The sequence below is a fragment of the Sander vitreus genome, chromosome 21, assembly GCF_031162955.1.
Source record: "Sander vitreus isolate 19-12246 chromosome 21, sanVit1, whole genome shotgun sequence".
NCBI lineage: Eukaryota > Metazoa > Chordata > Actinopteri > Perciformes > Percidae > Sander > Sander vitreus.
Genome location: NC_135875.1, coordinates 11,659,875 through 11,686,281, shown reverse-complemented (window position 1 = coordinate 11,686,281; position 26,407 = coordinate 11,659,875). Strand labels below are relative to the sequence as shown.

General features: G+C 39.7%; 2 protein-coding genes across 5 annotated transcripts; one reads left to right on the top strand and one right to left on the bottom strand.

The window, feature by feature from the left end:
- Positions 1-120: 120 nt before the first annotated feature.
- gpam (glycerol-3-phosphate acyltransferase, mitochondrial) lies at positions 121-21,652 on the bottom strand. 3 transcript variants are annotated; one of them, XM_078278785.1, is made up of 21 exons: positions 21,567-21,652; positions 18,242-18,375; positions 17,952-18,086; positions 17,016-17,089; positions 15,979-16,092; positions 15,364-15,513; positions 15,036-15,135; positions 14,608-14,744; positions 13,723-13,822; positions 10,044-10,256; positions 9,702-9,815; positions 9,366-9,451; positions 8,614-8,732; positions 7,335-7,405; positions 6,587-6,854; positions 6,264-6,421; positions 4,484-4,561; positions 3,935-4,072; positions 3,614-3,803; positions 3,323-3,381; positions 121-3,163 (listed from the first exon to the last, which is right to left on the bottom strand). In XM_078278785.1, exons 1-21 carry the CDS (start codon positions 21,607-21,609, stop codon positions 3,047-3,049), a joined length of 2,598 nt encoding a protein of 865 aa, XP_078134911.1. In that variant the 5' UTR covers positions 21,610-21,652; the 3' UTR covers positions 121-3,046. The 3 variants fall into 3 exon arrangements, with proteins under 3 accessions (XP_078134911.1, XP_078134912.1, XP_078134913.1); XM_078278786.1 differs by having other exon boundaries at positions 17,952-18,071; positions 18,239-18,375; positions 21,567-21,651; XM_078278787.1 differs by lacking the exon at positions 21,567-21,652 and adding an exon at positions 21,153-21,534.
- A 915-nt stretch (positions 21,653-22,567) lies between these two features.
- Positions 22,568-25,151, top strand: LOC144535952 (large ribosomal subunit protein eL19-like). 2 transcript variants are annotated; one of them, XM_078278789.1, is made up of 6 exons: positions 22,568-22,671; positions 23,822-23,919; positions 24,019-24,141; positions 24,417-24,537; positions 24,657-24,767; positions 24,961-25,151. In XM_078278789.1, the coding sequence occupies exons 1-6, from the start codon at positions 22,667-22,669 to the stop codon at positions 25,085-25,087; spliced, it is 585 nt and encodes a 194-aa protein (XP_078134915.1). In that variant the 5' UTR covers positions 22,568-22,666; the 3' UTR covers positions 25,088-25,151. The 2 variants fall into 2 exon arrangements, with proteins under 2 accessions (XP_078134915.1, XP_078134914.1); XM_078278788.1 differs by having other exon boundaries at positions 22,588-22,671; positions 23,813-23,919.
- The last annotated feature ends 1,256 nt before the right edge of the window (positions 25,152-26,407 follow it).

Below are 26,407 nucleotides of genomic sequence, written 5' to 3'. Positions count from 1 at the left end.
GTTAAATCAACTGGGAAATAAAGTGTAATATCAATAGAGTATTTATAACTGATACCCAAACATTTAATGTCCCATCTCCCACTGGAAAAAAAAAATCATTAAAAAAAACAGAAGACACCATTGTTAATCTATCATTAATTTATTTAAAAACAAAATCTAGTAATGCTAATTGTGCTTTGCTCTGAGAAAGCAACAAAAAAGGTGACACTTGTTTTTAGTAGCTGGTGATTCTTCTTACAGTAACCACAAGTTCTCTGCTTGTGTTGTTTTTTCTAAGTTACAATCTACAGTGTTCTTTTGGATTCCCACACGAAATCATTTTTGTTAACATGCACAAAAACAGAACAAAAAACACAACCAAAGACCACTACAGTGCATTAAAAAGGCACCTGCTCCCCAGATACAGGCTTTTTTTTTATCCTACAAAGTTACATAGTTGTAGAGGGATGTTGTTAATGCAGCTTCAGTAGCAACGAGTCTCAACAATAATCACAGTTCATAAAAACTGTATCATGTCCGTACCGACTCCATCGAGTACTCTACAATATCACATTGACCCTTTTGGGGACAGATGAGATACATTCAAGAGGTAACAAGTTTAACTTTAGCTCCTATACAGACTATCTTTCCCGGCAACAAAATTCACATACTAGACTGTAAAATACAATTCTCAAGTTAAGTAGAGTTCACATTAAAATGTTGATGATTCAAGGCGACCAGAGGAAACATGCAGTACAGTATGTAGAGTGGTTTTTAGCTTGGGGACTTATTTGTGGGCTCAGAAATGCTTTGAATGTAAATCAAATCACAATGATCACATTCCCATTTAAAAGACATACTTTTCTGTTCTTCAACATGCTGTGGGTGTCGTTCACCGATCCTTCAAAAGTTTTCATTTCAGGGATATTTCTTACATAGAGTTGAAAAATTGCATGACAATACGCAGGTTTCTAATATTAAATAAAGCAACCATAGCATTTATGTTAACTGTGACAAGCAGTGTTGTTGATCACTGTCAAGTCTTTCAGTATAAATATTCATTTAAATGTATACCACCAGTAACACGATTTGTTTTTAATTGTATTGCCCTGACAGATCAAGAATGTTGATTTCTAACATTCAAACTGTCTTCACATTATCAATCTGAGAACATATTGTTAGCATTCCTTCTAATAATCCCAAAAATTCATCAAACTTACTCTGCCCTTCCAAACACACACATTTCTCAATTGGTGTGCACTCATACACTCAAACATTAACTTAGATGTTCATTTATGTTCAATGCAAAATGTATTCAGATTCAGAATCTCTCACACACACACACACACACACACACACACACTTTATTTTTACAGTGAAAATAAAAACTGGAAAATGTTCTGCAGATAAATGCACATGAACTGTGCAGTGAGGTTCAACTATTAGCTTTTAATTTCACTCATGTTTTATTTTGGTAGTTTTGGTGTTTTTGATTTTCATTATCAACTCATTCGGTTACCAGGATTTTTATTCCCAACCTGCCTGACACCATTTTTTTTTGGACACATGCATTGTGGAATTATCAGGATCTACTTTCTGGTAGTTTGAAGTGCGTTGACGGAAAGTTTCCAGACTGTGTTTTGTGAATTAAGACAGTGGTGCTGAAACTTTGAAATGAAGCATTGAACCAACAACAATAAAGAATAGGTAAACCTGACAGTTAAGGAATATTATTTCATTTTCAGTCATCATACATTTAAAAGTAAACACGTGACGTTTCATTTAAATCAGCTACACAGTGGATATGTACCATTTATTTTTTACCACACTATGCAGTTCCTGTTTTAAGTATGCCCAACCATTAGAGCAGTGACGCTGAGAACGGCTTTCATTATACAGTGTGTTTATAATACAGGAAAAAAATGGTGGCGCTCCCAAATCTCTGCTTTCCCTGAAAGGCATGACCAAAGAGTTTCTGAGCTTGTTGCATTTGAACGTACGTGGATTTAATGGCTGGTATTTAACTATTTTAAGTGCAATGTAACATTCATTGAGAAGAGTGAAAAAGGTGTTGCGCAAACACAGAGATCAAAGTCACTTTTCATCAAAACCCATGACAGTAGTAACTGAATGCACTTAGATATTAGTGGTTTGAATGCACTTCACTATAGATGCTTGTGATTTTAGGCTTCAACTGCGCTGGACTTTCAACAGGTACATTTTGTGTTTGCCACGTAGATATTTTTGCACAGCCGTGACTGATTTGCTGCTTCTATTTTTTGATATCTTAAACCAATAAGTGTGAAGTATAACTGATCAAAGCTGTTTATAAGGATTAGATTTTAACATTTAGTTTTGCAAATGAAAATTTGGATATGTACACATTTTGCGGGGAACAAATATTATATCTACTGTTCATTAGATAGAAAAGTTATTACATTTTTAAATTCCATGACACTCGAGTGCATGTATTTGAATGCACTACAAATGAGTCTTCTGGCCTATGAACAGGGATTTGTTTTCAAAATTAGCATTTCATCAAACTACATTTTGACATGTTTTCTACTGTATGATAGTGGAGTGCATAACATAAAAATGCTTTTGTTGTGGGTTATGTTTACCATTATTTTCAATGCATATTTTGCTTGTTCACTTGTATAGACGAAAGGCAGCTTGCTTTGTTCGGATTGCTGTAAAAGTGATTCTTATTTACTAACCTGCTTGAGTACATTTTCTGATAGTTTAAAATTTTGATCATATTAAAACCTCAGGACTTCACTGGCAAAGTTCACAAAGATCAGATGATCCCTAGAGGTACCTCTTCAAAGAATGATACACGTGTTTTATCAGCTGCAGTTCTAAGACAGGGAGTCATAGACTGGAACAAAAAGGGAAGACTGGCTTCAAGTCTCTTCCGGCTAACAGCTAACAGTTAGCGGCTGTTACATGAAGGCACTTCCTGGTAAAGCTTTCCACAGAGTAGCACCTGGGATTGTTTAGAAGTAACCAGTAGAAGCCCTTTATTGGAAGGAGCCTGGGGTCTGAGCTGGGCTGAAGGGTTTGTCGGTCACAGCAGGGTGAAACCTAAGATGTACTGCAGGAGTTTGTTCCGATTGGTCTGAGGTAGAAAGGTGCTGCTCAGCTCCAGAGTTGTCACCTCGTTCTCTCTTCTCTGCTTCAGGACCTACAGAAGATTACAACACAGAAAGCAAACCTTAACTCCAGCTGGAGGAACCTGAACACAACCCAAACCCTACTTTCTTAACACTAAAGTGTCTTTTAATAACTGTAAGCAACACACCATGTGTTCATAAATTTGAACACATAATAAACGCACTCTTACCCCGAGCTCTTTGAATGTCCTCACGGTGTTCTTAACCAGGTAATGAGTTGCACTTTCACCTGGAACATATTTTTTTTTTTACTAGTTAATTCATAGTCTTCAGAAGTCATTTTCGCTGTGAGATATACCATAAATCTAGCACATTTGTTCCAATAACTGTTAAAAGGTTTAATAATGAGTTTTGTATTACAGAAGGATAAAACATGTTATAATTACGCAGCGACTGTTTATTTCAAGTTGAAACTAAGCCAATTTTCCTAAAGTGTATGTGGGGAAATATTGCAGTACTACCATAAGCAGCCACCCCTCTCTCTGTGCGGGTGAGCAGGTATCTGAAGAGCCTCTGGGTGTAGTCGGACTCAGCCATGGGCTGACTCAGACTGTGGACAAAGATGGCAGCGCCGCTGTAGGCCTCCAGCACCGGGCTGACAAGTCGCTGTAGGAAGACGAAGAACTCCTGGTGCTCTGCGGAAACGCTCACCTGAAACAGGGAGAGAAAGTCAGTGACTGGATGTTGCTCATTCAAACAACTTGAAAACCATTGCCATTGTGGTGGAGGTTCTGTTGGCTTTAATACAATAGTCTTTTTAGATATGTATTACTAAAGTAGACCTTTAGGTAGCGATCTCTCTGCTCCTCTCCAAAGTCACTGTCCTCGTCCTCCTCATCGCTTCTCCAGGAAAGGGGCTCAGGGAACTTTTTGGGCCATGGTTCCTCTGTGGGGCTGGGACTCAGTTCCTCTTGGTCCTCCTGTCACACACAAAAAAAACAAAACAAAAAAAACACACAAATTAGACCATCAGGGCTATGGAAAAGACCTACCACATATTACACATACAGTAAGCGATTATTCTTATATTGTTCATGTTCAAATAGTTTCATGTTACTAGATATAAAAATGATAACCCAGACTACGCCGGGATATTAACCTTTATTAGCACAACAGCATGCGTTTACAGCAGCACCAACAATGGAAGCCAAAGTTACCCACAATCCATCAGGTGTATTTTAACTACGGATCCTATAATAGCCCAAAAGGCACAACAATTATAGTTAACAGCGCTTCCTGAGATGTTCCCCGCGAGTCAACTTCCAGCATTAGTCACAGTGGTTTCTTTTATTCTTGTCCGCCACTAGTGAGGTTTGTATCTGTAAACTGACCTCTGCTATGTAGAGAACTCCATACTGGATCAGCCGGGTCACTGCATCATGGAAAACCTGGTAAATAGTCTGACAGGGCTGTGAGACAGATGGGAAGAGAGGGAAAGACACGGTGAAACATGAAACGAGTGGACTGTCATATTCAAAATCTGTTTCAATCATCAACAGCATCATCAGGAACAAACAACCAAAGTTTACACAACTGATCAGTACTACTATGTGATCAGTTAGAGCCATTCTTAATTGATTGATCACACAGTGACAAGATGCCTTTTATTTGCAAAGTATGATGGCATGAGGTCTGATGAAGATCAAATGTTGATATGGGTTGGTCATATGTTATTGTCTTTTCACATTTCACTTCAGACACGGCAAACAAGAAAAAAAGGGACATAAATGGGTTTGTCTTACAATACGGAGATGCACTTCAAAAATGTCCTCTTGCCACTTGTTGGACTCATTGTACGGTATAAAGTTTAGAAAGATGGTGACCCCTTCCGATATTTAAGCATTATTACTGGGCTTTCACTTTCTGGCAGTGGGGCTGTCCCTACGAAGACTGGTCTGATGTCTCCCCGCTTTGGTTAAAAATGTAGTCCCTGCTAGTTTCAGAAACGTCTCTCTCAGTGCTGCTTCTGCTACTTCATTCTCAGAAATTCACTGAGGACTTTGAATCAAATTTAAAAAATCCCTCAGATTGGTGAATAGCTTAGTATACACCCCTATAACATACAATCACTTGTTCAAGCCGGCACTGATGGATAGAGTGTTTCTGGACTGGAGGGAAAGCGGACTGTTTGTTTCTTCTTCTTGTTTTGCTTCTTTCTTCAGCTCCAAACTAACATTTTTGTCGCTACCTTCAAGTCAGGCATTTTGTACCGGAGCGTACCCCAAAATTCACAATCAAACTATAGTCACACTTTCTGTGATTTACTTGTCTCTCAGCCTGACTCAAAGCATTTGATCTCCTGTTTTGTCACTTTTACGACACCAGTAGAAGCTTGGGCCGTGGAATTGGGTGCTCCGGTGTCAAATGAACTGTGGGAGGAAGGTTTGTCCGCTATGCAGAGCTGGTCCATTAGCTCTAGATACCGATTAATTCCATTTAAAGTCTTACACAGACTGCATTACTCTAAAACCAAACTTAACAAGATTTCTGAAATCAGATTGCCCACTGTGTGACAGATGTGGTATCTCAGAGGGCTCACGGTTACACTTATTCTGGGACTGTCCAGCATTAAGTCATTTCTGGAGTGACATATTTAACTGTCTTTCCAAACAATGTCAGATAAATATCCAGCCGGATGGCAATCTGGCCATTTCTGGTTGCTCTGATAGGACGGAGGCCCTTCCTCCCCATCAGAAGCAAATTATTAGAGCAGGCATGGTTGCAGCTAAAAAAAAATAATATTACTTGGAATTGGAAGTCTACACTGCCCCCATGTTTCAGGAGGTGGCTCAATGAAATGCTTTCTGTGGCTAGAATGGAACGGATTCATTTTGACAGAAGGAATTCACAAAGTTACTTCTTGAAGGTGTGGAAACCATTTTTGACATTACTTGATGAGACCTAAATGCACTAACCCTAATCTGAGCAAGCTTTGAACTTGCACTCTGATATTCTGGCAGCTCTCCACCTGTGTGTTTTTTGTTTTGTTGTTGTTTTTTCTGTCTGTTTCTGCTCCATTTGATTGCTGTATTGTCTAGTTAATTGTGACTGTTTACTGCTGAGAAAATTCGAAAATAAAGTATTTAGATGGTGACAATGTGCAGGACTTACTGGTGCCACTGTCACCTCATTGACAAGGAAGTGCGAGAGCCCGGCGGCCTTGCGGATGAGTCTCTCCTGACTGAGAGGGAGGCTACTCAGACCATCGGGCGGGTGGTCAGACTCTGATTCCGCTACCAGCTCTCGCTGCAGTGACAGGATGCTGCAGGCTGGAGACAAAGCATTAAAATACATTTGTGAAGAAAAATCTAGGCTTGGGAAAACTAGCGTCTGACTGATGGAATTTAAAATGTCAACAGCAAAGTTGACACCGCTAAACAAGTCAAAGATTAGTGATACACAGAACACAACAACAACGTCTTGGTTCAACGTACCAATGATTGCATCAGAAATGAAGACATGGAAAAGGCAATTGCTGTAGAAGTTGAGCTCGAAAAGAGCTGGTACAGTTTGGCTGGGTGCGATGGTGAACTCTCCGTTGCGATTTGAACTGCTGGTCACATTGACGCAGTTTCCCAGCAGGTGGAGGGCACGCATGACCACATCCTCTGAGTTCCCCGAAAAGCCCAGATCAAAGTCCCGAGAAAGGATCTCCTCCTTCATGTTGAAGAAGTCTTCCACCAGCTTGGACAGCACCACCCCCTGGAGAAAAGTGGACGAAAAAGCATAAAGCTAAAAAAAAAAAAAAAGTGTGTGACTCCATAAGCTAATCAAAGCCAGAATTCAGTACAACAAAATGCTAGACAGGGCTTGAGTTTGTTATATGCAGCGCTGGCCAATTCCTGGAGCCAGGAAGACAATTTCAGTAATTGTTTTTCACTGTTAGCCACTTAGATCAGTGTGCCTGCAGAGGGCAGCGGCTCACCACTAATACAGTACAGATGATGCAGGAAGAGCGAGATCGCCAACAGAGAGGGACATTCATTACTATCATGCAGAGGTATGTGACATTTGGATCACCTTGGTGTAAGGGACCTGGTAAGTGTGTAAGGGATGATGGGCAAGAGCAGGATGAACATGGAAAAAAGAGAGAGACAGACAAAAAGAGGAGTAAAACGTGAAGAACAGAGGGGTGAAGAGAGAGGGTGTTATAGCAAGGACATGAAAGACAGCCAGACTTACCTGTCTGTGTCTGTACAGCAGCAGACAGGCTACGATGTGGGTAGACATGATCGCTGATGACTTATTAGCCGCTGTGATAGAAACAAAGACAATATAATGAGCAACACACTGAGAACATTATCAATATCATCCATAAATATTTCATAAATAATATATTTTTTTAATTTATAAGACAGATAAAAAGTGCTATGCTGTTAAGTTAACTTGTTAAGTCTCGAATGTCAGACATTGGTGGGGATTATGGCAACAACTAAAAGTGTATGTACAGATGGGACTAGTTGACAATCTATGACTAACCATATGTTACATATTTTAAATATTATACATGTATTCACTTGGCATTATACTGACCATCAAATAAAGTTCCCAATCATATAAAAGTGTGCAATGTACCAGGTTTGTCTGTGGCAATTAGGTAAGACATAACACAGGATTAAGAAAATCTAAAAGAGTTGATTACATAAGAAACATATCAGGCAGACCGAGAAAATACTGTAGTGTGTGCTTGTGTGCGCACATGGCTTAGGACAGAGGTTACTAGTGGTCATTTAAAGCACAGCTCAAGATCAGGGGTGTAAAGCCTGTGAGCAGTGGTACTGCATTCCTCCCTGCTTGTGCTTCTTTATCCCCCCACCCCCTTATCCTATTGGCTGAAAACAACATGCCATCCAGCAGGAGGCTTTGTGATTGGCTGAGAGCAAAAAACAAATAGGCCTAGCTAGTAGAATGCAGCTGCATGAGCTGGGAAGAACCGGTTTCTGTAGTGCTACCCTCGCGGCAAAAAAAGCCCAGAGGGATGTGAAGCGGATGGACTGATGCTGTGCTGTGTGGAATTTCAATTAATGGAGGCAGTATGATGGATAGTATTTCATGTGTGCTGCAGGTGCACTTTTAACACAAGATGAAAAGGAGAACCATGCGCAGAAGAAGGAGATAAAAGAGGAAAGCCTAATTAAGCAGCAAACGTGCTGTTGCATTTAAAATAAATGAGATGTGATAGTGCCATAAGACATTTATGTGGCATCCTGTTTGGAAGACTCTGAATTGGATGGCATTGTGACGATTCATGACCTCTGTCACATGTCAGTCTTACTTGATGTCTTTCTATACAACAAACAGCTCAAGTTAACAAACCGGAGTTCCTTGGTGAAGCTGATAATGATCCTATAATGTCATATGCAACAGGGCTATAGATGTAGTTGTTGTTGTTATAGTATTGTTATATGTAGTTAGATGGGTGTAGTTAATCCACTGGCTGTGTGGTTTGTGAATTTCTTACTGAAGAGGACATGCTTGGCCAGGTTGTTGATAAGTTGTCGCCTTGAGAGGTCATCGGGCAGCTCTCTGTTCAGCTGCTGCTCCTCCTCCTCCTGCCCCTCAAATAGCTGAGCATCAGGCCTGAAAGAATAACAACAACAACTCAACATGTAAACATAAAGATTGATAATTGTCTTGTTATGTCAGCTTGATACGGTATGAATAATACACCAGTTCATTTCACAAATGAGTTTCCTTCTCTCTTGTTTAACAGGTGTTTATATGAGTAAAATGATTGAAACCACTAATATAAGTTTTTATACAATATTGGATAATAGTTTAGACCAGTGGTTCCCAACCAGCCATAATATATAATTAGCATATGAGTGTTACTATACATGATGTAGGGCACTTTTTATGAAACAAGTATTTGCAATTTGTCTTTTCAGTCGGCTCTGCTGGCATGAGCTTTGAACCTGTGACACGAGACCAGCTGGGATGGAGCGCCGCCGTCCTTGTTGTTGTACTATATGACTGTATCAGTTATCTTTGAAAGGAAAGCGCTGAACTGAAGTGACCCCTGTCAATGCTTGCTCAAGCGCTAGTCTCGGTTGCCAGATAACAGACCCTGCTGTCAAGCAGCAGGAGGGAGAAGTCAAGTTTGGACAGGAGAGTTCATAATATTACAGGTGGGGATGTGGAACTGCTGGTTTGTAGACAGAGGAGGATATAACTGATTGTTAGAGTGGGTTGTGTGTGTGTATTTGCTCTTACTGTGCAGAAATAATGATGGGCATCAAGGTGTGCTCCAGGGACACTTGTGGTGGAATATGGCGGCTTCTCTGGGAGTCCATGTACTCCTACATTTGACACACAAAAGTTTCATTACAAATACAAACTCAGGCATAGATGTTTTCTTTAATGAAAATGTTGAGAAACCAAAAGAAAGCATGATCTTTCGTTGTAAGATTCCTACATTTTTAAGCTGTGCAACGCTTTTTAGTGCTTTAAAATCAAGAGTGATAGCTGAAATCTGCTAAAGCTCCGTATGTGGCCACAACAGCTGTAGTTCTTTTGTATGAAAGCTGATATAAACCTGTAATCAGTCACCTTTAGGGAGAAGGGCTGGTTGAAGTCAACTCGGACGCAACCGTAGTTTTTCCTCAGCATCCTAAACACTCCACATGCTATTCCCCACAAACTCTCATTCTTCTTAGGTTTGCCCTGGTGGGATTGAGAAGTTCAGATGGTTACAATGTAGACTTGATAATCATAACAACATATTTAAGTTATCTAACCTACCCACCACAAACAAAATTGTGTCACCTAATTTCTACAGCTACAATTTCAAAAGCCAGAACTACTGTATAATATATATTCTATTTATTTGAATGAATGAAAGAAAACACCTTTGTTGCCAAAACAAAAAACAGACGTCACCCAAGCACTTACCAGCTGCTCGCTATTGTAGTTGCCCTCAAGAATACGGTCATAAGAGATGCCAACTGGCACCACCAGTACGTCTGCGATCGACCCAGTGCACATTGTGTCCACCACGATGGACAGCATGCCTGCACGCGCTGTAGACGGCTTACCGCTGCGGGAGCGGGTACCCTCTAGGTAGACCTCCAAAAACTGCTGCTGACGCAACAACTCCTCTGTATACTGAAGGAAGATTGATGAAACAGAATAATGTTGAAGTGAGAATGGTGAAATGAAGACGAATGATAAAAGGTGGTACAGGATGGCAAAAGTTAGAGAAATGTGCAAATTATTTTTGATGAAATGCAATTTTCTGCAAAGTCTTTGACATTTAAAAAAAACAACATTGACTCCATTACAAGGTAGAGGTCAAGTAAAGTGAACCCTGAGCAGCTGCTGCGTATGCAGCCCGAATACAAGTTCAAAGTGGGTGGTGGTCACAGACTGTTTGACCGCCAAACACACCGCAGGGGACTAGGCACTTGCCAAGGCAGCCATGTTGTGTAACAGTATCCAGCCATGGATGAGTACAGCTGTCTCTTGCTATGTAGACACTTCATGAAGAAGAGAAGAGAAGCTTTGTCCTGAAATGGAATCTGGGCTGTTGCATTGAGAGTGAGCTTTGAAAAGGACAGACGTCCAGTTTCGGCCTTCACCGGAGCGACCAAAATTAGCAGCACATGGCTTTTTTTTATGCCTGTGAGGGAATTTGGTTGATTACATTTCTGTGAGTGACATGCACATGCCAGATTAAAATTACATCTTCTACCAAATTTAAGTACTACGTGGTTCACTGTTTGACAAGTGTTTGGTGGAATCTGTGTTAAAATATTGGAAATACAAAATGGATAAAATGTAGGTCATGCTTTACAACAGTTGCTCATGTCTTAAGCCGATACCTCTTATTATGCACAAGGCCTGCCACAGTTTGCTGCTTTCATTACTCTCACAGGGCTCAACACTAACTTTTTAAAGTGGTTGCCGGTTTGGCAACCAGGCATCAGCTTTTGGTTGCCAAAATTGACAATACGATTGCCATGTTTTAAACTGCCTTAATTTGGAGCAATTGATTTCTTATGTAACTATACCACATATTTTAATAATAAAACAATATGATAATGGCTTGCAATATAATTTCCCAACCTCTCAAATAGGGGTGCAGCGAATCACAAAACTCAGTTCAAATCACAGTTTTGAGTCACGGATCAATTTTTCGGATGAGCACAAAAACGGGGGGAAATTAAATGATGATTAAAAATTTAATAACAATAACTTTTAACAATAATGACTTCTTTCACCAGTAAATTGCTGTTAAAAAGACAAAAACAGATGAGAAAAGGGTATTTTACAATAACTGTGAATGCACCACGAGGTTTACCAGTTTTAAGTAAACGCAACATTAATGCTGCGTTCCAGGCAACCCGTAACCCGTGTTTAGGGTTGGGCATTGAGAACCGATTCCTACTTGGAATCGTCTCAAAAATTACGATTCCAGTGGAATCGTTTCTTTCTTGGAATCGTTTGGAGGATTTGGTTTCAAATCTGATCATGGATTCCAAATTTAACATGAACAAGATTTGGTTTCTGTAGAGGCCAGGCGCTTCTTGTGTTGCAGCCTTGGAGCACAGTAAGCGGGCTCTAGTGTGGCTTTATTTTACGTTGCACCCTGTTGATGCTGTACAGACGCTGGTGATTAACGGTGAGAAATAGAAATAAATAGGCAACGTAAAGTAATTCCGCACATTGTAATCAAAACAATACACATACGTGTGTACTACTACAGGTTATGTTTATTAAATGAAGCCACAAATATGTCACAGACTAGAAATCGCTAGTATCAGCTAGCACTAGCTAACGTCAACGTTAGGTAGCCGCTAGCTAACGTTAACGTTACTTCGTGACTTTGCCTGGAACGCTACCAAGTCGTGAGTGGTGACTTGAAGTCGTAACATACGGGCTAAAAATTGTGTCTGGAACGCAGCATTAGTCACGTCCCACGTCTGTGTTATTTTTCTGAGTTTGTGTTTTTTAGTTTATAGCTTAAGCGGTAGACTGGTGTACGTCCCGCTGTTGGAATCCTCTACAGTGAAATACAGTCACTTTTACACCGTTTAGCTGTCAGCATTTTAACCGTGTTTAATCCAGTTATTACTGTAGCTAATGGTAGACTAACGTTACCTGCTGCCAAGTGTTTAGTGTTTAAATAGCGTGACATGCAGCGATGTTTCTGTTGCCTGTAACGTCTGTTTCTGAGCATCAGCGAGCAGCGCAGATATTTAGGTAGCACCATAATGAGGCACCGAAATCTGGGTTGCTATTCCGTCCTGTAGATACCGGACACCGATGCCATATTAGCATCGGATTTTAACATGTGCCGTTTTAACGTGAACAGAAAACTGCGTTGCCTGTATGTTTTCATGGCAAACGTGCGTGTGTGGAAAGCGGTCGCACAACAGCTGAAATGTTGTGGTGCGCACGAACGTAGTGTTTAAACTTTACGGAGACAACCAAATAAAATACTGACTTCTTTTGAAATAAGATTTTCCAGTTTTGATTTGTTTTTATATTTAAAAAAACAAAACAAATATTGAACAGGTGGTTGCCAAAGGGAGAAACCAGAGGCCACGAAATGGTTGCCAATTGACTTAATCTGGTTGCCAAGGGCAACCGTTACTGTCGAGCCCTGTCTCAACTCTCTTCCAAAAACACAAATTAACAGCAATTCTCAACTGTGACAGACTGGTACAATTAAATAAATCCACTAAGCAGCCTAGCTTTTTTGTAGAAAGCACTTTTAGAGACTTTGTGCTACAAGTAGCGTATGAGGACAAAGCATTAATATTAACATTAACAGTTATTAACATTAGTTCTACTTCAGGTTTTCAAATTAGCAAAAGCTTGTTAAGCCACATTATCCAAATACTAGAGCTAAACAAAAGGTTTAGATTCCAGTTTTAATCAGCCTCTAATTTCTAATTCAAACTATTCAAAAGGGTTTTGCACCAGTGACTTTCTTGAGATGCAATATGCACACGAGGGTGGAAATGCATTTAGCGTCATAGTAGGAAAGATTTAGAATTACTTACATCGACAATGGTCCTCAAAAACAATGTCAAATATTTAACAGACATTTTTGGGACATTTGATAGGCCAAACAATAGATCACTAAAATGATTATGCTTTAACCGAGGCCTGACCTAAACTCTAACAGTCACAGGAGTCAAAGCTGTGACCAGCTGTAAAGTAGTTAGCAACTAATATAAACCTACCTATGGTCCCAACAGAGACAAAATGACAGCACATTAATTGGATCTAGGTCAGTGAAGAGGAGCCAAACACCATCTTAATTTGGCAGCACAAGTTTTAGAGAAGTCTACAGAAGGTGTTTAGACACTACTACAGGATAGTAGTAGTGTCTAAGTAAAAGGCAAAGGCTGATTGTACAGTATGCCTGAAGATGATAAAGAAAGTACTAACATCATGTAACAAAGGCTTTTAACTCTCCCTGTCGATCACTTAGGAATGAAAAGAGCAAACAGAGCAGAAAAGCATAAAGAGAGCCTGCAGTTACATAATAAACCATGGCAAGACACACACGCAAGACACAACACACACCACACAAAAAAATAAATAGACTCTTGGGACTTACTGCATGTAAGAGTGATCTGTACAAAATGTCTTTCTTCCCATCCCCCGTCTCCTCCATTCTCCGTCGTATGAAGAATCCTCCAAGTTTACGGATAAGGGTGCTGAGATGAGAAAAATAGAAAGTTTCAAGTGGCTTCTGCACAAAGCTTTATACACTGGCAGCAGCTTGGTCCTCATCATTTTCAGTTGGTTGGAAGTCCGTAAAAACGACATGCCAATAATTTGGATTATGGCGTCACTGTGATTAAATTTCACTGTACTGTAGTGATTCCTCTTTAAAAATGTGATTATTCGGTCTGGACTATTCAATGTGATTTAAACAAAAAAATGTTGGTGATAGCTCAACATCAGCGTTTCCCTACAATGTAGAATAAGCCAGTTTGCATCCAAGTCCTGCCTTTACTCATAGATTTCTGTACATTTTTGTGCTGAACCCATCAGTTGTGTATATCTATATAAACACACTTTTTGCTTTCCTTTCACTTCTTCATTTTCTTAATGTTTCCTCTTCTGTACCCTGTCACTAGGTGTGTTCCTGTTCTCGGTAACCATAGCTCAGGTTGGTACTTCTGGGACCTATATCACAAGCACCCATGTACTATAGAAGATGCGTTTTAAAACCTCAAAATAATATTTCAAGCAGGATAAAAACAGGTTCACCACCTGTTTTCAGGCTGGTTTCCCTGCTATTAATATTCTCCAAATGTAAAATCAGTCTCAATCTTTAGTCTCACTCTTTAGTTCAGCTTTAATTCCTCTCTGATTTATTTCCAAGGAATTCGCTTTCTTCTGACATCAAACTGATCTCTGCGTTTTCACTTACAGAGAGCAGAAATGCTCCTTATTGCCAGATCAAACCTGACATGAGGCTTTGTGGGCTTTTTACCTGAGGATAGGGATGCTTAGGTTGTTTCCAGCAGCGATGTGTGGAGCTTTGATGTTGTGACAGAACAGGATCAAGGTGATAAGCAAGTAGTCAATGTGGGATTTGTGAACAGGAAGGAAGACCATGGGCACATTTTGCTGTAAAGACGAGACATAGATGATTTTTAAATAAACGCAGATCATTTCTCAGTGCAGATGGAACTTAACCAAAATCCAGTTTAAACAGTGAAAGTGGATATGTCATGTATGTACATGCATCCATCAGAAAGGTATTGTGATGATAAATATTTGAGTGGTTCCTGTTAGACACTGTTTAGCTGTCACAAATATGAGTACAATATGTTCTGAAAACACCTTTGTACATGTTGTGGAAATGTAGAATTGCTGTGACAGTAGAATTCATTTTCTTTGTGTGTGTTTTCTGCAGACCTCTGTAGCAGCTTTCTTGACCATTTCCAGTTGGCCCTTGTGGATCTGGATGCTCCAGAAGAAACCATTAAAGAGCCTTAGGAGGACCCACCCTGTCAGCCTAAACAAAGAAAAGTGTGAGAAGATGTGCAACAGAAACAAAGAGTCCAAAATTTTAGCTGTGGCAGAATCTAATCAATTTTAGTGTAAGGGAACATAATGTAAAGCTACACACATAAAGTGTACTAATTCTAGTAATGTGTTCTAATATTCTCATACTGTAAGCCCAGCAATATCAATCATTGACTGAAAAGCAAGTGAGGTGAGATTTCCAGTATACACCATGTACCTGATAAAGGCTGGGGAAATGTTGGCCACCATCTCCTGAAGGAAGGCCCTGGCTTTCTGCTTGACTTTACTGATGGCTTTGTGCTCCTGGCCAGGCTGGCTGGCTGCAGCGTCCAAATCTGTGGCTACCGTCACAATAGCACTCTCCACTCTGCCATAGACCAAAGCACAGCACAAACATACTGTAAGTGGACACAAACCTAAATTAAGTTTTATTCCAGCTTGGCCCTTTAAGGAATAGCAATGGTAATAGGGAAAAGAATAAGAACAAAATAAAGGGGAAACAAATAATAAATACATTTAAAAAAAATATAAAATATACTAATAAATAAATCAACAAATAAATGAGAAAAATAAATGAAAATGCGTATTATTCTTTTATATATTTGCTATTTGTCTTTATATTTCCACATTTTTATTTTCTTATTATTTTTTTCCTCTTTATGTTTCCAAATGTTTTGCTTATTTATTTATTTATTCCTCTTTATATTATTCTTTTACAGATGTATTGTTTTTTATGGCACTCCTATGACTCCATAACTACATACTCTCATGATGCTCAGTTGCACTTTGATGACACGTTCCAACACATGTGTCATGCAACACCGACCGTTACCTGCTGTTGTTGAGCACATTGTCCACTACATTCCTGGTGAACATGTCCTTGTTGACATCTCTCTCCATGACAAACAGCACATAACTCAGCCTGCGCGCCAGCCAGCCCCGCTGTCTGCATGAGCACACGGACACACAAACGTGCACCAATTTATACACAGAAACATCTAAAGAAGTGAACACATTGTCGTATATACTGCATGCATGGCTACACTAACAAATGCATTGACATATTTTGTATAAAATATGTGATCATAAATATCTGTTGATCTGTGAAAAAAAACCTGCATGCATACTCTCACATACACACAATACAAGGTTTAACTGTTTAGCTTTTCTTTTTCTTTTTTTAGGAACCAGAGATCAGCCCTGGCTGACTTTATCCATTACACACAGCTTTCATTTTTCCCCCGCACTTTGCTGAGCTTATACATGACACAATACTGATTGTGTCAAAACTACACAATGCCATCTTGTCCATATTGACTTCAGCCCATTTTGGCTCTATGATGTCTCTGTCTACATGCTAATACAATGTGGTTATTTGTGTGCTCTTTGGAGCATGACAACAAACAGCCTTCATAAAGGTGGCCTTATTCAAAAGGATTGCCTTGGACTTTGAAAAAGCAAAGATTCACACCACGCTGATGTTCATACTGGTTGGGGTTGAGGTATTAAGGTGTCTTACTGAGTTTTGCCTGCTCAGGTCAGTCACAGGATGTTAAATTATTAATATGTCTCCCTTTCCGCAGTTTCCTTGCCATTTATTATACACAGGTTGTTGTTAGGAGGGCCAGCTACAGCCTGCACTGTATTGATTGTACTATACAGAGGGAGATAAGCTCTTGCTCTTGTTGCAAGGTGCAAAGGGCATTTAAAGCATCACCAGAGGAGAAAGCAGCAAATGAAAGCCAACCAGCTTGACATGTTGTTTTCAAAGTTGAATGGGTTCCTCTTGCCAGGCTAATAGGACTGCTCAGAGCAAAAATACTGTGGAATAAAGTGATACTTTAATGGAGGAGATTTCGCTTTGTTTACCTGGTGTGTGTCTCATTAATGTAGATGACGTTGCGCAGTCCCAGAGATGGAATACTGGGGTTGAACAGTTTGTCCTGGGACCGAAACAAAAATGATTATTATTATGAGGAAGACAGCATCAACATAACTTCAACTAAGAGCTTTAGAGACAGCGATAGCTTTGTACATTTGAGGAATAAACACATAAAAGGTATATTTTATTTTGTTGTCTTTGACTGGAATCCAGATGAGCAATCCTTACAGAGCTAAACAAGCTGGAGTTACCAAGGTCTCAACTAGAGATACTGTGTCAGACCGGCCTAACAGTTACACAAAGTCAGTGTGGTCTGACTTTGCTTGACGCTAATGCAAAACAAATTTTCTTGTTACCACTGCTGTGTCTTCAAACAGCCACAATGAATTGATTTTGGCAGGTTATGTACGCTAGGGCTGGGCAATAGGACGATTTGTACTGTATACATTTTTTTTTCTATAACGTTTCTATTGCAATGTCGAAAATCCAGTGACTAAACAGCATTACGGCAACATTAATGTCATTTGGACAACGCTTTACGTTCTGGCCCTTGCACGTTAAGTTCATTTTGCACTAAAGTTCTTAATAAAATGAATAAAACACTCAGTACTTCTCATTTGTCAAGTATTTAATTCACACAAGTATACAAAAATAGGCTTTACCATGTGGTTATTTCATATAGACCATTTATTGAATTACAAGAAAACTTGCTATATTGTGATATATATCATTATTGAGATATGAAATGATTTCTATCAGGATGGAATATTTTGGCCATATTGCCCAGCCCTATTGTATGCTACATACTGATCATTTTCTCCTTAGTTATAAACAATTACATTAGATCAAAAAATACCCTGGACCTGACTTGAGTCTAGCAAATGAACTCATGTTAGAGTTAATTAGCCGTGGTGCAACATTACCCAGCTCTGCGGTGTACAGGAGTGACAGCAACGGCCCACAAAGGGCCTCTTTCTGTTCAGCAGGCCCTCCTTCCACGTGCTGGCAACACAGCGCAGCACCGAGGGGCTGGTGCTGCGGTCCTTGAAACACATCGACACATAAAACACATTGAAGGTAAAGGAAAGACTAAGACAACTAATGCTGAGACAAGATTAAACCCTCTATGATCTAACAAGATGTGCAATGCTGATCCTACTGTATAATGGAATGGCATAAAGAAGATTGTTGGTCTTGGTCTGTGACTTACCGAGTCATCGTTGGGATGTTTCCAGCGGTTACACCACTGCTCTCCGTTGTTGACCTGCAGCAAGAAGCCATCTGACAGCTCCATGTTCTCTGCTGTCCTTTCCTCTCCCTCCAGATCACACACCACTAGCTGGCAAGCTGTCACAACATGGGGATATCACAAGGTTACATTTTAAATGATTTGAATACAGCCATCACTCCTGGTAACATGTATTTTTTCATTTTATAAGCAAGAGCACTGTCTATTCATTTACCTTCCATAAGACAATATCTTAATTTACTCTTTGTGTGGCACCACAAGTCAATCAGATCATACTTCAAATGGACCACATGAGCATCTAAACAACAAACTACTGACACACAAAAGGCAGATTATTGCAGATTAACTGAATTGCAAATTTTGATTTAAAATCTACATATTTATTTTGAAGATGAACTACACCTCTTACCCCTTCAATGAGAAATATATTATGCAACCTTATGATTGCTTCAGATTTCTTTAATACAAAGATATGGCGCAGTAATGCATCTCTCCACAGGCTGCAACATCTGCCTCTGCTCTGCATGAGCACTGAGCATGAACCAGGTGTTACCAAGCCACATTTTTTAAGTTATCTCAAGGAGGGTTACAGATTCTCGTTCAAAGAAACTTTTTATATATTTGTCAGAGGCCACCTTTACAGTTTTGGGCAATACAGACATGGCAAAGATATGTATAGCAATTGCCAAATAAAGGTACTTATTAAGTATTAAACTCTACAGCTTCAGCTACTTAGATGAAATGTTCAAATCAGGAATAACATATGGCGAGGCTATTTGTTAAGCATTAAAACGAGAATACATTTTTCTTATATGGGTTGTTATTATTCCTCTGAAATGCAGCTTTGTTTTGTTGAATTTTATCTGCAGATGCTTTCTTATACTTTTGTGTTTCAGATGTTGTATAATAGATTGATATTTTGTGAGGATGTTTTGAAGATTAAAACCCTACAATACTTTTTATGACCACATAACACATACTGGTCCCGCACTATATTGGTTACTGTCCTGTTAACCTTTTAGTACAATGGAGGTGCGCAGTGTCTGGGCCCCAAATACCTACAAAGACAATGAAAAATTTTGACATTGTCGCAGTCTGCCTGTTGTTTCTGCAATTGTTCATTTGAACAATTAAAAAAAACAGTACATGTAGAGTAAAAAAGCCTGGAGAAACAAGGACAAAGTACAAAGAGAGTGAGTACAAAGGTAAACAGAAAACGCCATGGCCAGTGCCTCTGATTTGTATGAAAATAGGTTAATCACTTAATGAATGAATGATTTAACACCAAACGGTATAGAGTATGTGTGTACGTTAAGGGGCAGTGTAGCTCCATTTTCCTGTGAATATTAAGTCTAAGGGGGGCGCCAGACATGCAGGCCACTTGGCTAAAATGTTCCTGCCTATTCAGTCCAGCAGCAGATGAATGCCCTGTAAGCCACTGTCCTGTTGGGGTGGTAGTAGGTGATATGCACACTGATGAGGGAAATTGGGTTTACAAAAGGGGTCAATGACCGAGAGTACTGTACTTGATAGGGTGACTTTGTTGGAAGGTAAATAATGAGGACCTTTGGGGATTAGGTAACCATAATGAAACATTAGCGCTTCCATGCAAGTAAATATATTGGCTAATGTAGAGTATTAAGGCTATATTGTCACTTTTGTCACTTTCAATTACAAATTTTACAATGATGAAACACACAACAAAAAACAAAACATGGCAATAGCACAATTGCTAATTATCAAATTATACTGTAAAAATACCAGTATTCATTTTAAAATCCGTTATCAGTGGGGACAGCCCATCTCCCACCTGATCACATTCTTCTATTGAACTGTGGAGTCCAGGAACCCCCAGGGGTCCTTTATGAGGATTCCAGGGGGTCCCCAGCTAAAGGGGAATCATATATTTTCACTATAATTCCATCCATAAGTAACACAATGACATAATGTATGACTATTTTGGTTATGGGTTTCATACACTTTTTGTAATAAAACATTTAAAAGCAAAAACACTATTAGATGGGGGACCCTGGCCTGGAACCAAATCTAATCAAATGGGGGTTCATGGTCTAATTTGTGTCAGTTTAAGGGTCCTTGACGTCAAAAGGTTTGAGAACCACTGTTTTAGATGACAAAAAAAATCCCTGTTTAGACGCACTGTACACAACTAGGTTAATCCGCTTCACACGCTCCAAGCTGTCTGCAATAAGCAGGTCAAACAGGAGAAGTCTCAGTGTGACAGATGGGGTGTGAAGATAGTGCAGACAACAATGGCACAAACCAGGCTGCCGGGTGTCTGGTTTGGCTACAAAGTAACGCCGATTTGTATGGCTTACACTGCAATCTCTTCATAATACCTGATAAATGGCTTTAGTTGGTCTATTTGAAGGTTCGAGTTCAAATTAAACCATGACCTGTGCAGTTTCTGTCACAGTGCAGGTTTCGTCTCAGCACATTGTGTGGCATGCTGCCGAGCCTCATATGGCTAACCTGACGTTATGGCTTAAGGTGCTCGCGATATCTAGAATGGAATCCATTTAGCCTAATGTCTGATGCGTTCATGAGCAAGCAGTTAACCTGACATTCGTTTATGTCGCTGAAGCAAGCCAAGGTTAGATGTAAAATGTAATCACAAGTGTCCTCTTGAACTCAATGTCAATGTAAAGTTAACTGGACTTCAGGTTATACCACTAAAATATTGGCCCAAATGTGATTAAGCCTCCACCACTCACAAATGTCTCAACAACGTGGTGTGAGCTAACGTTACTATCATTTTATATTTGTTTAGCATGCAGTTACTGTTTTCCATGACAATACACGCGCGGCATTAGTACAGTTAGCTACTCGATATAGCTAGCACTAGCTCGCTACTTACCTTGAATATTTTGTGACGCTGACTCATATCTCAAAAATAAACTCGTCGACAAAACTGCATCCAGCCGTTTGGGCTCTTTAGTGCCCTTGTGTCTCCCCACAAGAGCTCCACTCTCCTCCAAAGAATGGATGGCACAGCTCTGACCGACAGAAATGTGTCACAGGAGACAGGAGCACTGTTATTTCAGTATCGCTTAGCCAGGCCATCCACACACTGCGGAGCGGAGGAGGGTCTGGCTACATACTGTCTATGGCTACTCCACATAGCATTCTGGGACGGGAGAAAAACGTGCTCTGGTTTATTTCTTTAAACCAATCACAATCGTCATGGGCGGCGCTAAACTCTGCACGGAGCCGCTGTAAAACAGTGAGAGAAATTCTTGAACAGATAGTCTAGCTAGCTGTCTCAATTTACCATGCATGCAGCGATCTGAGGAGCAGTCATTCATAGTCCTCATAAATCCACCAGTTTAAAATTCCAACACAAAGAAAGCGGAAGGAAACGGACATCCATGCATCCGGCGGAATTTCCTGCGGCACCGGAGCAATCCCGGAAGTGGGACTTCAAGGATATAGAACTGTCTATGTATAGCCATATTTAGACTAGACATATGACCATAGACTGTATATAGACCTGTTATTTTGATACAGCGGCGAACTGCCAGCAGCCAGGAGAGGGCAGCAGCACTGCGCCAATATCATGGATGTATTAAGGCCAATATGACCACTATGCATTGTTTTTCAGCTGCGACACTGCTTGAATAGTGCTTGTCTGTTTTTCCTTTGTGACATTAGGCATATATAGCTGTTTTAGTATGTGTTTCAATCATAAACTGTAAAAACAAAAACAAAGGTTTCAATCATACTCCAGCGCTAGATAAGACTCAAAAACAGGGTCAAAATTCGTAGTGTGTGTCCGTCGCTCAGATTTTGTGAAACCTCACTGTTGAAAATATTCCTCCACAAAATTTAACTTATTTTATTAATGCACAAAATAATTCTCCAACTACAAACATTTTACCTGTGCGAATTATATCTGCGTGCACAAAAGTGTTTCACACATGCACACAATAATTCTACAGCTGAACATCATTTCACAAGCTCAAAATATATGGCCCCATTTGATTCAAAAAACGAACTAAAATGTTTCAAATTGTATTACTCAAACACACAATAAAACAGCAAATTACATTAACACAAAGAACGTTCGAAACATGGATGTGGCGCGTCCCCCAGTGGTCGATTGTATAAATTATTGGAGCGTACCACTGTGTTATGATGGGGGGAACAGATTAATATACTCAGAGTTACGTTTAAGGCATAATAGTAAACTATAGATGCAACATCAAATAAGTCCATTTAAAACTACATTTGAATACGCTCTGTCACTACCCAATCGGTAGCTATATTTTCGATTTCTTGATACTGCCACAGTTGAGTAACCCATGGCGCTATTTATAATGGTAGGGACTGAGGCGTTCTATTACGTTTCTTTCTACCAAGCTAGCAGCAGCCATGAGGTAAGCTAGCAAGACGTTTAACATTTAAATATGTGTTTTTATTCTAAGCAAACAATTTATAGGGTTGCAGCTTTGCTATTTGAGACAAGAGGGGCGACTTGAACTCTGTTCGACTTTTAGTAAAGTCGCTTATTTCTACCAGAATGCATGTAGCATGGGGCCTATGTTGGTGAGCTAACCTAACGTTAAGTGAGCTAAATTAACCAAGACATGTCATAACATGTCATGAAACACTACAGGTCCTTAGCGGCGAATCAGCTGGTAATAACTTAGTTATTTAGCATGTTTGTTAATGTTAGGCGAACCAGCTGATCAATAATGTCAGTTAAATAAAATACAATGGCTATACTATTTACGGATTATTTCTTAATGTCATGCACTTTCAGCACCAGGGGACTGTCTCCCACTCTCTCAAATAAAAATACTGCACACCTGTAAATCACATTTATCAGTCTCTGCCACCTCCTATCAAACCTGATGAGCGACTAACTGGCAGCTGATCAATTGTTGCACCTTTTTATTAAACCAGTGAGCCCGTTATTTCGGTCTTGTGACTGGCAAATGTGTAACGTTATTTACAAAAAACAAACTCACTGGTTTAGAAAATATGTAGTAGTTGAGCATAACCTGTAAGATCAGGTATGACCTTTTTGTAAGCATAATTATACAGGTACCTAAAAACAGTACTTGGACATTAATGACATTTGACTTAGACAGTCGGGTGTGATTAATTAATGCACTTGGCCATTCAACAATGATTTACAGGGATAGTATACCTTGAATTGGCAATTATGGGAATACTTTTGTTTTGTGTTTCTTGTTATTTGATTATTTTTATTTATGTGCTGTTTGTAATCCATGTCTTAAAGTGCCAATTAAAGAAGCTCACGTGTATTTAGCTATAAAATGAACATGCTTTTAAGTTGAAATAGAAAGCTGGACTAAGGTATTCTTTCTCTGTGGATGATCATTTCAGTCAAGACAAGGAAACCTCAATGCTGAGTTCTTTTGTGCAAGAAGTTCAAAATGTCACTACTACTACAATACACATCCCCCTTTTTTTAAATTGTAAATTCATAGGTAATCTTAAAGGCCCCATAGCACTGTATGTATCTCATGTCCTGCAAAACTAATATGCCAGCATGCTCAGGCTCCAGAAGCGCTTGGCGTCCAGCGTGTTGCGCTGTGGCAAGAAGAAGGTGTGGCTGGACCCAAATGAGACCAATGAGATTGCCAATGCAAATTCTCGTGAGTTGTTTACTTTCCATTGAAGCGCTGTCTCTGTACATCTGTGTTGTGTGGGGCCCCAAAGGCCAGAATCTTTATTGCATTGTGTCTGTGCCGCAGGCCAGCAGATCCGAAAACTGGTGAAGGATGGACTGATCATCAGAAAGCCTGTGACGGTTCATTCCCGTGCTCGCTGCCGCAAGAACACGTTGGCACGCCGCAAGGGACGTCACATGGGTTACGGTGAGTAATGTCCCTTTTCCTTTCCTCATCTTGTTAAAACGCATCACTTTAATTTGCTTTTAAGATTCTACATTGAATCCTGTGCTAGCATTATTTAGGTAGAGTCCTAGTAGTTGCTGAGTGGACAAATTGAAAATAATCACTTTTGTATGTCATTGTTAATTTTCCAGAAAAATACATACATTTGGCAACTGTGTGTTGAATCCTGCAAATGGCGGAAGTTTGGTAGTTTTGATATGAACGTGATTTGACACACTGCCATTTTTATTATTTAGGTAAGAGAAAGGGTACAGCCAATGCTCGTATGCCAGAGAAGTTGTCATGGATGCGGCGCATGAGAATCCTGCGTCGACTTCTGCGTCGCTACAGGGAGTCCAAGAAAATTGACAGGCACATGTAAGTGTGAATTTCAGCGCTCCTTGCTGGTGAATAAACCAGTGCCGTTTTTTTTTTTTTAATTCCAGCTTCAGGAAGAGGCATCTGAGACACTGAGGTATTGTTTCTGTGTCCTCCAGGTACCACAGTCTCTATCTGAGGGCCAAGGGAAATGTCTTCAAAAACAAACGCATCCTGATGGAGCACATCCACAAGCTGAAGGCAGATAAGGCTCGCAAGAAGCTTCTATCGTAAGTTGTTCTTTTTTTTAATCGTTTTTTATTTTGTTCTTGTTTGGGATGTGTGAGGATGTGAATGGTTTTCCTGCCATAGCTAAATAATTATTTTTTTTTGTTCTTTCTGGAAGTGTCCATGTATGAGGACACTCGCAGTGTTACTGTCAAAATAATTTTCTTCTGTCTCCACTTCCCTTTACCCACCCAGTGACCAGGCTGAGGCTCGCCGCTCTAAGACAAAGGAGGCCCGCAAACGCAGAGAAGAGCGTCTCTTGGCCAAGAAAGAAGAGATGATCAAGACCTTGTCAAAGGAGGAGGAAACTACAAAGAAGTGAATCTAAACTGAAAGTTTTTCTTGTCAGATGCCCATTTTTCTTGCTAATAAATTTGGATAAAGGAGTCATTGTTTTGTGGTTGTTTGTTTGTCTGTCTTGGTGTTAAAAATGATTCATGAGGGGACACAAGGTACAGTACAGGAGCCCTGCTGTGGCTGTTAATCCTGTAGTGTAGTGTAGTGATCTCACTCAAAGCAGCTACTTCTGTGAGACGTTTTTTTTTGTTAAACATTCCAGAATGTCAGTTATTTTGAGAATCAATCGGTCATAATATGTACCTGAATTATACCTGAATGAAATGGTGAGTCTTTAAAAAATATTTTTTAATCTATTCTGGTTAGATATATTAGCACTTCTATTTTAGAAAAAAAGGTTAGTACAGTAATCACGTTCATATGGCTATGAAAAGACTGTTGCATTCTTGTTAGTGTTAACAGTCCAGCAGGTGACAGCAGAGCACCAGTATCAAGTTGTACTCAAACATCAGACAGCTACTGTACATTCATTGCAGTCATCCAGATGTTTAAAACCCTTAAAGATAGCTGAAAATTAATATTGGCTCTGATCTATTTTGACACTCATTTCAGAGGCTTCATCCGTTTCGTGAACAGTATTCACTCACATTTTAGTTCTATAACCATACAGCAGGCAGTTTTTGGGCAAGAGAAACAATACAATACAAAAAGCGATTTCTCATGTTGTATTGATTTCCAAAGATATGTTTCTGACCATTGTCCAGCCGCAGAAAAACCTTAGTTGGTGTTTATCTTGCTCAATATTAAGCCTCTGTATGTAATAAAAGGAATTAATGGCAACGGTTTTGCCACTCTGAAATGCATTTTTTATAAAGCACTTTCAAAAACATCCATATATAATGGTTACTGCCTTGCGGAGGCAAGGACTTTTGAGTTTATAAATACGGTTTATTTATACTCATTTTATTTTGGACCTGCACTTTCTACCTATCAACCACTATTTTAATTAAACATGGACCCTTCAAAGACAGGGTCAAGCCAAGTTGGGGGCCTATGAATGCTGGTAGTAGGGCCCTGGGTGTGCCCACTCTGCCAATAGGGAGGAGTGGTATTGTAGATGTAGATGTAGTGTAAGCAGCGTTAAAATGTCACTGCACAAAAGATCCACTAAATTATGGGGTGCAATTCCATAACAAAACCTTAATTGTCAGTGAAGCCACTGATGCACCCCATATCACGCTAAATATTGTTTGTACAAACTTAAAGTACTGCGTATTGGTCTATTCTGTATTTGCACTACATACTCTTAGTTGGTTACAGTATTTATACAGCTGATTGAACATTG